Source organism: Rhyacophila brunnea, unplaced genomic scaffold, assembly GCF_057557595.1.
Source record: "Rhyacophila brunnea isolate RB1 unplaced genomic scaffold, BYU_Rbru_1.0 scaffold_389, whole genome shotgun sequence".
In the NCBI taxonomy this organism is placed as follows: Eukaryota; Metazoa; Arthropoda; class Insecta; order Trichoptera; family Rhyacophilidae; genus Rhyacophila; species Rhyacophila brunnea.
This window is the reverse complement of record NW_028233058.1, coordinates 16,221-29,379: the sequence shown is the minus strand read 5'-3', so window position 1 is coordinate 29,379 and position 13,159 is coordinate 16,221. Positions and strand designations below refer to the sequence as shown.

At 45.6% G+C, this 13,159-nt stretch overlaps 7 protein-coding genes across 7 annotated transcripts; 5 read left to right on the top strand and 2 right to left on the bottom strand.

The window, feature by feature from the left end:
• The first annotated feature begins 294 nt into the window (after positions 1-294).
• Positions 295-669, top strand: LOC147067562 (histone H2B-like). The gene has a single exon (XM_085953552.1). It carries the CDS (start codon positions 295-297, stop codon positions 667-669), a length of 375 nt encoding a protein of 124 aa, XP_085809678.1.
• Positions 670-2,084: 1,415 nt separating this feature from the next.
• On the top strand, positions 2,085-3,368 carry LOC147067561 (uncharacterized). The gene has a single exon (XM_085953546.1). It carries the CDS (start codon positions 2,533-2,535, stop codon positions 3,238-3,240), a length of 708 nt encoding a protein of 235 aa, XP_085809672.1. The 5' UTR covers positions 2,085-2,532; the 3' UTR covers positions 3,241-3,368.
• Positions 3,369-5,317: 1,949 nt separating this feature from the next.
• LOC147067560 (histone H4) lies at positions 5,318-5,629 on the bottom strand. The gene has a single exon (XM_085953551.1). The coding sequence runs from the start codon at positions 5,627-5,629 to the stop codon at positions 5,318-5,320; it is 312 nt and encodes a 103-aa protein (XP_085809677.1).
• A 506-nt stretch (positions 5,630-6,135) lies between these two features.
• LOC147067559 (histone H3) lies at positions 6,136-6,546 on the top strand. Its single transcript, XM_085953549.1, has one exon. The coding sequence runs from the start codon at positions 6,136-6,138 to the stop codon at positions 6,544-6,546; it is 411 nt and encodes a 136-aa protein (XP_085809675.1).
• A 1,016-nt stretch (positions 6,547-7,562) lies between these two features.
• Positions 7,563-7,953, bottom strand: LOC147067558 (histone H2A). The gene has a single exon (XM_085953545.1). The coding sequence runs from the start codon at positions 7,951-7,953 to the stop codon at positions 7,579-7,581; it is 375 nt and encodes a 124-aa protein (XP_085809671.1). The 3' UTR covers positions 7,563-7,578.
• A 323-nt stretch (positions 7,954-8,276) lies between these two features.
• LOC147067557 (histone H2B-like) lies at positions 8,277-8,651 on the top strand. Its single transcript, XM_085953548.1, has one exon. The coding sequence runs from the start codon at positions 8,277-8,279 to the stop codon at positions 8,649-8,651; it is 375 nt and encodes a 124-aa protein (XP_085809674.1).
• A 1,415-nt stretch (positions 8,652-10,066) lies between these two features.
• LOC147067556 (uncharacterized) lies at positions 10,067-11,350 on the top strand. The gene has a single exon (XM_085953544.1). It carries the CDS (start codon positions 10,515-10,517, stop codon positions 11,220-11,222), a length of 708 nt encoding a protein of 235 aa, XP_085809670.1. The 5' UTR covers positions 10,067-10,514; the 3' UTR covers positions 11,223-11,350.
• The last annotated feature ends 1,809 nt before the right edge of the window (positions 11,351-13,159 follow it).

Genomic DNA, 13,159 nt, shown 5'->3' with positions numbered 1-13,159 from the left:
TGTGCGAAAGATGCGCGTCGATCTGAATCGACGGACGGTCCTTTGAAGAAAGCTCACTCAGGGATATCCAAAGCTCTATTTTGTGATGGCGTGCGGTGCGCCCGTAGCGGGAGACGTGCGCCGCATCACGCGACCCGCAAAGCCGCGCGCCGTTCGCTCTACACAGCGATGGCAAGCGGTAAAAAAAAAAAATTTCGGCAGATTCTCACTCGAGCCACCGCCGCCGATTGACACCGCACCTACCTAATCTATCTATATATCCGTATTGTATCGTAATACCCATCGCCGATCATCATGCCGCCCAAGACTAGCGGAAAGGCCGCCAAGAAATCCGGCAAAGCCCAGAAGAACATCTCCAAGGGAGACAAGAAGAAGACAAAGAGGAGGAGGAAGGAGAGTTACGCAATCTACATCTACAAGGTGCTCAAGCAGGTGCACCCCGACACCGGAATCTCCAGTAAGGCGATGAGCATCATGAACAGCTTCGTCAACGACATCTTCGAGAGGATCGCCGCCGAAGCGTCGCGCCTCGCCCACTACAACAAGCGCTCCACCATCACCAGCAGGGAGATCCAGACCGCCGTCAGGCTCCTTCTGCCCGGAGAGCTCGCCAAGCACGCCGTCAGCGAAGGAACAAAGGCAGTCACCAAATACACCAGCTCCAAGTGAAGTCCATGAAAATGAAGAAAGAAGAAAAAAAACCAGCAAAGGCCCTTTTAAGGGCCGCCAATATTTTCAAATCGAATTGATCGAATCGCATGTTTCGCTAGTCTCATTATCGCTATTAATATTATGCCAAGCAGGAAAAATAAATAAATCGACTGACTGCCTACCTATTGTAATAATAATAATACGAATATTTGTTACAATAATTATCTTGTATCTGCGCTTATAATTATATCATTATCCAACACCATATTATAAACTAGACTAGATAACTAACTAAGCCCGCCACGAAGGATGATTTGATAGGAAAATAATAAGAATCAATCTATCTGTGAATATTATTTTATTATTATTAAGTACAACAGTACCCACCTAAGTAAGTCAGTAAGTAGAACAATAAGTCATCATTATACTATTGATAATATTATCCATACATCTTAGGTGAATGCATGCGTGCGTGCATCTGAAAAAGAAAATATCACATTAGATTTAGGTACATAATATTACACATCTGTTTGTTATCTCGATTATCGTCTGTGCGTGGAGGATTTTCATCGATCCTTCAACGGATGGACCTGCGATACATAAATAATGCGAATCGGATAATTTTGCATTGTACGATAGATTTTTTGGTACGTACGTACGTACGTACATGACACATAATTTCGGGAATAGTTTATTCCGAATCCCCCCCCCCCCGATCGATATCTTAAAATAATCCTTCCAGTGTCCAATGTCTTCATATTTGATTTCATATAGGTACTTAATAGTAACAATGACATTAGTAATTCGTGTTTCGGTCTCGCACTTATGGTTATGGTTGTCGATTTCGGCTGCTATGGTTTTCTACTCTCATATGTGCGTTGTTACATGCCAGTATGCTTTGCATCGGTCATATTAAACACACTCATAATATTATATTATCATATTTAATTATTTAATTAATTATTTAATTAATTAATTAATTGATTATAACTATTTATTTACGATATCTATCTATCGCGGGAGGGAGGGAGGGAGGGAGGCGCAGTGAGCGAGCGAGCGACCGATCGCGCCGTACCTATCGCAATCCATTGTTAGGTAAGTAATTATTCGAATTGAACATTCTATTCTCATGTCGTGCTTCTTTATTTACCATCGTGCACAATACCATGCACCATCGTCGCCTGCTGCTCCTTCGTGAACACTGCGGACTGCATCGAGCACCGCGGGGCCGCCGCCGTCGTCTTCGCCCGATACGAGTAATGTTTGTATGCCGCGATCGTCTTGTGCTAACTCCGGCCGACTCGGGGGCGGATCGCGACGCCCGTGGGGGCGCCAGGGGCCCGCGGCCGATCGCAACCGCGAGGAGGTATATCGACGCGCCGGACGAAGGCTCGATCGTTGGAATCTGATAATTCTTAACGAATCTACGGCCATTTTCCCGACACGTTATGTGCGCGCGCGGACACAATTCCAATTTGAAACGCATCCCGCGAGCCCGAGGACAGACTCGCGACCATTCGCCCGCTTTGAAACGACAGACAGATCGGTGGGCGGCGCGACCGCCCGCCCCTGAGCCCCCTCGCTAGGGCGGCGGCCGCGAAAAATTGAAAAATATCGAGAGATCGAAGCAAAAATGCCGGTGCAATTCGTGACTAAAATCGCCGATCTAGACGGACATCATCTCTGAGAGCGGCGTTCGCACATCGGTACTGCGGCACCCGTCTCGCTCTCGCCGTATACAATCCGCGAGCCGTTCGAGTCGTTTCACTCTAGCGCATCGTACAGATAGATAGCAAGCAAGCAAGCAGAATATACGCCGCGATACAATATAATTTAATATTATATTTCATTCTATTATTCAATCAATCGAATAACGCAAAGATGGCAGATACAGCAGCACCCGTCACCGCTTCGCCGGTGCCCTCTACCCCTGCGAAGAAATCGGCAGCAGGCAAAGCCGCGAAGAAGCCCAAGGTCAAGCCGACGCATCCCAAGACCTCTGAGATGGTCAACAGCGCCATCAAAGAGCTGAAAGAGCGCGCCGGATCCTCCCTGCAGGCGATAAAAAAATACATCTCGGCCAACTACAAGGTGGACGCCGACAAGCTGGCGCCCTTCATCAAGAAATACCTGAAGGGTGCCGTCGAATCCGGCGCCCTAGTGCAGACCAAGGGCAAGGGGGCCTCCGGTTCGTTCAAACTGGAAGCCGGCAAGGCCAAATCGGCGGGCGGCTCCACCTCCGGTAAGAAGCCCGCCGCGAAGAAATCGCGCCCCGCCTCATCCAAGGAGAAGAAGGGCGCCGCAGCCGGCGGAGGCAAGTCTTCGGCGGCAGCCGCAAAGAAGAAGCCCGCGACCGCCATGAGAAAGTCGTCGGCCCCTCTTGAAACCGCGGCCAGATCGGCCGCAGCCGCCAAGAAAGCTGCCTCTCCCAAGAAGGCCGCCCCCGCCGCCAAGAAGGCCGCCAAGCCCAAGACGCCGACCAAGGCGAAAAAGTCCGCCAAGCCGCCCACGAAGAAGCCGAAGGCGCCAAAGCCCAAGAAGGCCGCTGCGAAGAAGCCCGCCGCGAAGAAAGCCGCTGCGAAGAAGTAAGACGCCGTGATCGAATCTAATCTAATCATCACGATGACGATGATGCGACGACGGCAGCCCGGGAAGGGGGGGTATCTCGGGTGGATGACGACGACGACGACAATAGACGAGATGAATGAGGATAGAGATGGAGATGAATAATACGCGTTCGCTCGCATTTTATTGAAACAAAAGCCCTTTTCAGGGCTACCAACACAATTCAGGTGTCGAATGATATCGAGCACGTATCAATACGCAAATTGCACTCACTCACCTACCTAGGTAAAATTTTAAATCAACACGAAATTCAAAATAAAATTTTGGTGGTTTGGTTGGTTGATTTTGAGTTAGGTTAGGTTTGATTTAATTAGGTTAGGTTTGTTCGGTTAGGTTAGGTTTGATTTGGTTAGGTTAGGTTTGTTCGGTTAGGTTAGGTTTGATTTGGTTAGGTTAGGTTTGTTCGGTTAGGTTGGGTTTGATTTGGTTAGGTTAGGTTAGGTTTGTTCGGTTAGGTTAGGTTTGATTTGGTTAGGTTAGGTTTGTTCGGTTAGGTTGGGTTTGATTTGATTAGGTTAGGTTTGTTCGGTTAGGCTAGGTTTGATTTGATTAGGTTAGGTTTGTTCGGTTAGGTTAGGTTTGATTTGATTAGGTTAGGTTTGTTCGGTTAGGTTAGGTTTGTTAACCGACTGACCCGACGTTGGCTTAATTGTGTTAAATGCCCCGATCAGTCTTTGAACGTTTTGTGTTTTCTGTCTACTTTTTTCATATATAAAATCGTTTTTTCAATTAATATTTGATAATAAAGAAATCCCGAATCCCGAGAAAAGATCGGAATTTCCCGAAATTTTTAAAATTCCCGTCGGGTAATTCCCGAAACCCAACTCTAGTCACAACTACATTATCTGAAGTCTGAACATAATTAATTTCATATTTGAACGAATAATGGAATTTTAAAAATTTCGGGAAATTCCGATCTTTTCTCGGGATTCGGGATTTCTTTATTATCAAATATTAATTGAAAAAACGATTTTATATATGAAAAAAGTAGACAGAAAACACAAAACGTTCAAAGACTGATCGGGGCATTTAACACAATTAAGCCAACGTCGGGTCAGTCGGTTAACAAACCTAACCTAACCGAACAAACCTAACCTAATCAAATCAAACCTAACCTAACCGAACAAACCTAACCTAATCAAATCAAACCTAGCCTAACCGAACAAACCTAACCTAATCAAATCAAACCCAACCTAACCGAACAAACCTAACCTAATCAAATCAAACCTAGCCTAACCGAACAAACCTAACCTAATCAAATCAAACCCAACCTAACCGAACAAACCTAACCTAACCAAATCAAACCTAACCTAACCGAACAAACCTAACCTAACCTAATCAAATCAAACCTAACCTAATCAAATCAAACCCAACCTAACCGAACAAACCTAACCTAACCAAATCAAACCTAACCTAACCGAACAAACCTAACCTAACCTAACCAAATCAAACCCAACCTAACCGAACAAACCTAACCTAACCAAATCAAACCCAACATAACCGAACAAACCTAACCTAACCAAATCAAACCTAACCTAACCGAATAAACCTAACCTAATCAAATCAAATCAAACCCAACCTAACCGAACAAACCTAACCTAACCTAACCAAATCAAACCTAACCTAACCGAATAAACCTAACCTAATCAAATCAAATCAAACCCAACCTAACCGAACAAACCTAACCTAACCAAATCAAACCTAGCCTAACCGAACAAACCTAACCTAACCAAATCAAACCTAACCTAATCAAATCAAATCAAATCAAACCTAACCTAACGTAATCAAATCAAACCTAACCTAACCGAACAACAGCTGCATGCATTATTACTGCGATACTATACGAATGCAAACGGATCGAACGAAATAGACATGGTGGCCCTGAAAAGGGCCGTTTGTATGTGAGTAGATAGATATATTCACATAATAATAGTTAAGCGGGCGTAGCATAAAAACCAACCCACTCATCCATCATTATGCGTAGTCAGTCTGTATTGTATCTAGACGAGACGATACGATGAAAGGCATTATATTGGCCAGCTTAGCCGCCGAAACCGTACAGGGTGCGACCCTGTCTCTTCAGGGCGTACACGACGTCCATGGCGGTGACGGTCTTCCTCTTCGCGTGCTCCGTGTAGGTGACGGCGTCCCTGATGACGTTCTCGAGGAACACCTTCAGGACTCCTCGGGTCTCTTCGTAAATCAAGCCAGATATGCGCTTGACTCCGCCGCGACGAGCCAGACGACGGATCGCAGGCTTCGTGATGCCCTGGATGTTATCGCGAAGAACCTTCCTGTGACGCTTGGCGCCCCCTTTTCCCAATCCCTTTCCTCCTTTACCGCGACCGGTCATCTTGTATGAGTGTCAAAAAGTGGATGATGTCAAAAATCGAAACGATGCGATGCGCTCACTGCGGCCGCTAGACGAATTATAAAATTTTGCTCCCTGCGACGTCTCTTTTATAGACGCTCGTCTCGCGCGTATGCGACGTCTCGCTCGCTTCCTTGCGAAATCAAGGCGCGGGCGAGTGCGTCTCGCTCTGGCGCGTCGCGGCGCAACCACGCCCAGCGCTGCGCATTTCGCGCAAAGCGAGTGCGCAATAAAGATAACGGCTATAATTAATAATTGCGGAATAGAATAAAAAGAGATATTTTCAAAAAAAATTAACTTTCAGGCAATATTTCGACCTCAAAACGATACGCCGACAAAAATGATCACCCCCACTGTTCAGCCGAAGGCGACCGCATCGACCAATCGCAGCGAGCGGATCTCTCTATATAGTCACCCCGTCTGCGGGATCGCGTGCACACTTCTCGTTGAACGCTCGTTTCAGAACCTACTACTTTGAAGAAGAAGACATGGCTCGTACCAAGCAGACTGCCCGAAAATCCACCGGTGGAAAAGCTCCCCGCAAACAGCTCGCCACGAAGGCCGCGAGGAAAAGCGCGCCGGCCACAGGGGGCGTGAAGAAGCCCCATCGTTACAGGCCCGGTACGGTCGCTCTCCGTGAGATCCGCCGTTATCAGAAGAGCACTGAGCTCCTCATCCGCAAGCTGCCCTTCCAGCGACTGGTGCGCGAGATCGCTCAAGATTTCAAGACCGATCTGCGCTTCCAGAGCTCGGCCGTCATGGCGCTGCAGGAGGCCAGCGAGGCGTACCTCGTCGGTCTATTCGAGGACACGAACCTTTGCGCCATCCACGCCAAACGCGTCACCATCATGCCCAAAGATATCCAGCTGGCGAGACGAATCCGCGGCGAACGCGCTTAAGAATTAAAAAAAAAAAAATAATATTTATCATACCTATCGCAAAAGGCCCTTTTCAGGGCCGCAAATTTTTTGACATTCGAATGTTTACGCAACCGTGAGCGAGCGATCGGCCGTTATGTGCCTATAATAATATATTTATATATACCTATTTATCCAAGTATAATATATTATTATCATCCTGCGTGTTCCACTATTTTTGGATAAAAATAGGTTTGTTAGTAATATTGCGTTTGTTGTATGTAATTGATCAATTAAGCAGTTGATTAGATAAAATATACTCACCATCTAATAATAACGCAACGCTGCGTACGTAGTGCGTTGTGTGTGAGGCGAGATTCATTAAATAATATCTACCCACATAATATTAATTAAACAGCCTCCTTATATTACCTATTATTTTAGAAAACGCACCAATCTCTTATCAAAACGCGTTTTCTATCCGTCAGTCCACCACCATCCATACCTTGTCATATTATCTCGCCGTCCATCTACCACAATTAATTAATTAATTAATTAATTATAATAATGTCGCTAAACACGTTATATAGATATAATCAATAGATGCTCCTCACCTATATAAATACATATATCACAATCATTATCCTACAAAACTATTTAAAACTGAAACCGCCACACCATACGAGTAGTTTAAACAAACAAGAGATCGACACATCGCATCTCTATCTCCTCATTAATTACTACGAAATTATATACCTACCTACCTACTTACTTATTTTAGATGTATTTTCAAATTTTGAATTTCCAGAACATTTATTGTAATATGGACAGTTCTCTCTGTGCGCATTCATTGCTAATTAATACCTATAATAATAACAATTTGAATACTACCTACTTTCGATGAATAATTATTTCAATCAATTTTATAAGCAACAATAACGAGCTCGACACGTTCGCTACCAGTCGGATTTGAATAAAAATGGCGGCCCTGAAAAGGGCCTTTTGTACGACGATAGATGGATTATTGCATGTAATCATAGAAGATACGATTTTTTTTTTTTTATTTATTTTTTTTTACGCCTTCTTCTCAGTCTTCTTGGGCAAGAGCACCGCCTGGATGTTGGGCAGCACTCCTCCCTGGGCGATGGTGACACCGGAGAGCAGCTTGTTCAGCTCCTCGTCGTTGCGGATGGCGAGCTGCAAATGACGAGGGATGATCCTGGTCTTCTTGTTGTCGCGGGCCGCGTTTCCCGCCAACTCGAGTACTTCGGCGGCGAGGTATTCCATGACGGCGGCCAGGTACACCGGCGCACCAGCGCCCACCCTCTCGGCGTAGTTTCCCTTGCGCAGGAGTCTGTGTATGCGACCGACGGGGAACTGGAGTCCGGCGCGATTCGAACGAGACTTTGCCTTTCCCTTGACTTTACCGCCTTTTCCGCGACCAGACATGGCGAGATGTGGTAGTGTTGAAAATTAACTGTGCGAAAGATGCGCGTCGATCTGAATCGACGGACGGTCCTTTGAAGAAAGCTCACTCAGGGATATCCAAAGCTCTATTTTGTGATGGCGTGCGGTGCGCCCGTAGCGGGAGACGTGCGCCGCATCACGCGACCCGCAAAGCCGCGCGCCGTTCGCTCTACACAGCGATGGCAAGCGGTAAAAAAAAAAAATTTCGGCAGATTCTCACTCGAGCCACCGCCGCCGATTGACACCGCACCTACCTAATCTATCTATATATCCGTATTGTATCGTAATACCCATCGCCGATCATCATGCCGCCCAAGACTAGCGGAAAGGCCGCCAAGAAATCCGGCAAAGCCCAGAAGAACATCTCCAAGGGAGACAAGAAGAAGACAAAGAGGAGGAGGAAGGAGAGTTACGCAATCTACATCTACAAGGTGCTCAAGCAGGTGCACCCCGACACCGGAATCTCCAGTAAGGCGATGAGCATCATGAACAGCTTCGTCAACGACATCTTCGAGAGGATCGCCGCCGAAGCGTCGCGCCTCGCCCACTACAACAAGCGCTCCACCATCACCAGCAGGGAGATCCAGACCGCCGTCAGGCTCCTTCTGCCCGGAGAGCTCGCCAAGCACGCCGTCAGCGAAGGAACAAAGGCAGTCACCAAATACACCAGCTCCAAGTGAAGTCCATGAAAATGAAGAAAGAAGAAAAAAAACCAGCAAAGGCCCTTTTAAGGGCCGCCAATATTTTCAAATCGAATTGATCGAATCGCATGTTTCGCTAGTCTCATTATCGCTATTAATATTATGCCAAGCAGGAAAAATAAATAAATCGACTGACTGCCTACCTATTGTAATAATAATAATACGAATATTTGTTACAATAATTATCTTGTATCTGCGCTTATAATTATATCATTATCCAACACCATATTATAAACTAGACTAGATAACTAACTAAGCCCGCCACGAAGGATGATTTGATAGGAAAATAATAAGAATCAATCTATCTGTGAATATTATTTTATTATTATTAAGTACAACAGTACCCACCTAAGTAAGTCAGTAAGTAGAACAATAAGTCATCATTATACTATTGATAATATTATCCATACATCTTAGGTGAATGCATGCGTGCGTGCATCTGAAAAAGAAAATATCACATTAGATTTAGGTACATAATATTACACATCTGTTTGTTATCTCGATTATCGTCTGTGCGTGGAGGATTTTCATCGATCCTTCAACGGATGGACCTGCGATACATAAATAATGCGAATCGGATAATTTTGCATTGTACGATAGATTTTTTGGTACGTACGTACGTACGTACATGACACATAATTTCGGGAATAGTTTATTCCGAATCCCCCCCCCCCCGATCGATATCTTAAAATAATCCTTCCAGTGTCCAATGTCTTCATATTTGATTTCATATAGGTACTTAATAGTAACAATGACATTAGTAATTCGTGTTTCGGTCTCGCACTTATGGTTATGGTTGTCGATTTCGGCTGCTATGGTTTTCTACTCTCATATGTGCGTTGTTACATGCCAGTATGCTTTGCATCGGTCATATTAAACACACTCATAATATTATATTATCATATTTAATTATTTAATTAATTATTTAATTAATTAATTAATTGATTATAACTATTTATTTACGATATCTATCTATCGCGGGAGGGAGGGAGGGAGGGAGGCGCAGTGAGCGAGCGAGCGACCGATCGCGCCGTACCTATCGCAATCCATTGTTAGGTAAGTAATTATTCGAATTGAACATTCTATTCTCATGTCGTGCTTCTTTATTTACCATCGTGCACAATACCATGCACCATCGTCGCCTGCTGCTCCTTCGTGAACACTGCGGACTGCATCGAGCACCGCGGGGCCGCCGCCGTCGTCTTCGCCCGATACGAGTAATGTTTGTATGCCGCGATCGTCTTGTGCTAACTCCGGCCGACTCGGGGGCGGATCGCGACGCCCGTGGGGGCGCCAGGGGCCCGCGGCCGATCGCAACCGCGAGGAGGTATATCGACGCGCCGGACGAAGGCTCGATCGTTGGAATCTGATAATTCTTAACGAATCTACGGCCATTTTCCCGACACGTTATGTGCGCGCGCGGACACAATTCCAATTTGAAACGCATCCCGCGAGCCCGAGGACAGACTCGCGACCATTCGCCCGCTTTGAAACGACAGACAGATCGGTGGGCGGCGCGACCGCCCGCCCCTGAGCCCCCTCGCTAGGGCGGCGGCCGCGAAAAATTGAAAAATATCGAGAGATCGAAGCAAAAATGCCGGTGCAATTCGTGACTAAAATCGCCGATCTAGACGGACATCATCTCTGAGAGCGGCGTTCGCACATCGGTACTGCGGCACCCGTCTCGCTCTCGCCGTATACAATCCGCGAGCCGTTCGAGTCGTTTCACTCTAGCGCATCGTACAGATAGATAGCAAGCAAGCAAGCAGAATATACGCCGCGATACAATATAATTTAATATTATATTTCATTCTATTATTCAATCAATCGAATAACGCAAAGATGGCAGATACAGCAGCACCCGTCACCGCTTCGCCGGTGCCCTCTACCCCTGCGAAGAAATCGGCAGCAGGCAAAGCCGCGAAGAAGCCCAAGGTCAAGCCGACGCATCCCAAGACCTCTGAGATGGTCAACAGCGCCATCAAAGAGCTGAAAGAGCGCGCCGGATCCTCCCTGCAGGCGATAAAAAAATACATCTCGGCCAACTACAAGGTGGACGCCGACAAGCTGGCGCCCTTCATCAAGAAATACCTGAAGGGTGCCGTCGAATCCGGCGCCCTAGTGCAGACCAAGGGCAAGGGGGCCTCCGGTTCGTTCAAACTGGAAGCCGGCAAGGCCAAATCGGCGGGCGGCTCCACCTCCGGTAAGAAGCCCGCCGCGAAGAAATCGCGCCCCGCCTCATCCAAGGAGAAGAAGGGCGCCGCAGCCGGCGGAGGCAAGTCTTCGGCGGCAGCCGCAAAGAAGAAGCCCGCGACCGCCATGAGAAAGTCGTCGGCCCCTCTTGAAACCGCGGCCAGATCGGCCGCAGCCGCCAAGAAAGCTGCCTCTCCCAAGAAGGCCGCCCCCGCCGCCAAGAAGGCCGCCAAGCCCAAGACGCCGACCAAGGCGAAAAAGTCCGCCAAGCCGCCCACGAAGAAGCCGAAGGCGCCAAAGCCCAAGAAGGCCGCTGCGAAGAAGCCCGCCGCGAAGAAAGCCGCTGCGAAGAAGTAAGACGCCGTGATCGAATCTAATCTAATCATCACGATGACGATGATGCGACGACGGCAGCCCGGGAAGGGGGGGTATCTCGGGTGGATGACGACGACGACGACAATAGACGAGATGAATGAGGATAGAGATGGAGATGAATAATACGCGTTCGCTCGCATTTTATTGAAACAAAAGCCCTTTTCAGGGCTACCAACACAATTCAGGTGTCGAATGATATCGAGCACGTATCAATACGCAAATTGCACTCACTCACCTACCTAGGTAAAATTTTAAATCAACACGAAATTCAAAATAAAATTTTGGTGGTTTGGTTGGTTGATTTTGAGTTAGGTTAGGTTTGATTTAATTAGGTTAGGTTTGTTCGGTTAGGTTAGGTTTGATTTGGTTAGGTTAGGTTTGTTCGGTTAGGTTAGGTTTGATTTGGTTAGGTTAGGTTTGTTCGGTTAGGTTGGGTTTGATTTGGTTAGGTTAGGTTAGGTTTGTTCGGTTAGGTTAGGTTTGATTTGGTTAGGTTAGGTTTGTTCGGTTAGGTTGGGTTTGATTTGATTAGGTTAGGTTTGTTCGGTTAGGCTAGGTTTGATTTGATTAGGTTAGGTTTGTTCGGTTAGGTTAGGTTTGATTTGATTAGGTTAGGTTTGTTCGGTTAGGTTAGGTTTGTTAACCGACTGACCCGACGTTGGCTTAATTGTGTTAAATGCCCCGATCAGTCTTTGAACGTTTTGTGTTTTCTGTCTACTTTTTTCATATATAAAATCGTTTTTTCAATTAATATTTGATAATAAAGAAATCCCGAATCCCGAGAAAAGATCGGAATTTCCCGAAATTTTTAAAATTCCCGTCGGGTAATTCCCGAAACCCAACTCTAGTCACAACTACATTATCTGAAGTCTGAACATAATTAATTTCATATTTGAACGAATAATGGAATTTTAAAAATTTCGGGAAATTCCGATCTTTTCTCGGGATTCGGGATTTCTTTATTATCAAATATTAATTGAAAAAACGATTTTATATATGAAAAAAGTAGACAGAAAACACAAAACGTTCAAAGACTGATCGGGGCATTTAACACAATTAAGCCAACGTCGGGTCAGTCGGTTAACAAACCTAACCTAACCGAACAAACCTAACCTAATCAAATCAAACCTAACCTAACCGAACAAACCTAACCTAATCAAATCAAACCTAGCCTAACCGAACAAACCTAACCTAATCAAATCAAACCCAACCTAACCGAACAAACCTAACCTAATCAAATCAAACCTAGCCTAACCGAACAAACCTAACCTAATCAAATCAAACCCAACCTAACCGAACAAACCTAACCTAACCAAATCAAACCTAACCTAACCGAACAAACCTAACCTAACCTAATCAAATCAAACCTAACCTAATCAAATCAAACCCAACCTAACCGAACAAACCTAACCTAACCAAATCAAACCTAACCTAACCGAACAAACCTAACCTAACCTAACCAAATCAAACCCAACCTAACCGAACAAACCTAACCTAACCAAATCAAACCCAACATAACCGAACAAACCTAACCTAACCAAATCAAACCTAACCTAACCGAATAAACCTAACCTAATCAAATCAAATCAAACCCAACCTAACCGAACAAACCTAACCTAACCTAACCAAATCAAACCTAACCTAACCGAATAAACCTAACCTAATCAAATCAAATCAAACCCAACCTAACCGAACAAACCTAACCTAACCAAATCAAACCTAGCCTAACCGAACAAACCTAACCTAACCAAATCAAACCTAACCTAATCAAATCAAATCAAATCAAACCTAACCTAACGTAATCAAATCAAACCTAACCTAACCGAACAACAGCTGCATGCATTATTACTGCGATACTATACGAATGCAAACGGATCGAACGAAATAGACATGGTGGCCCTGAAAAGGGCCGTTTGTAT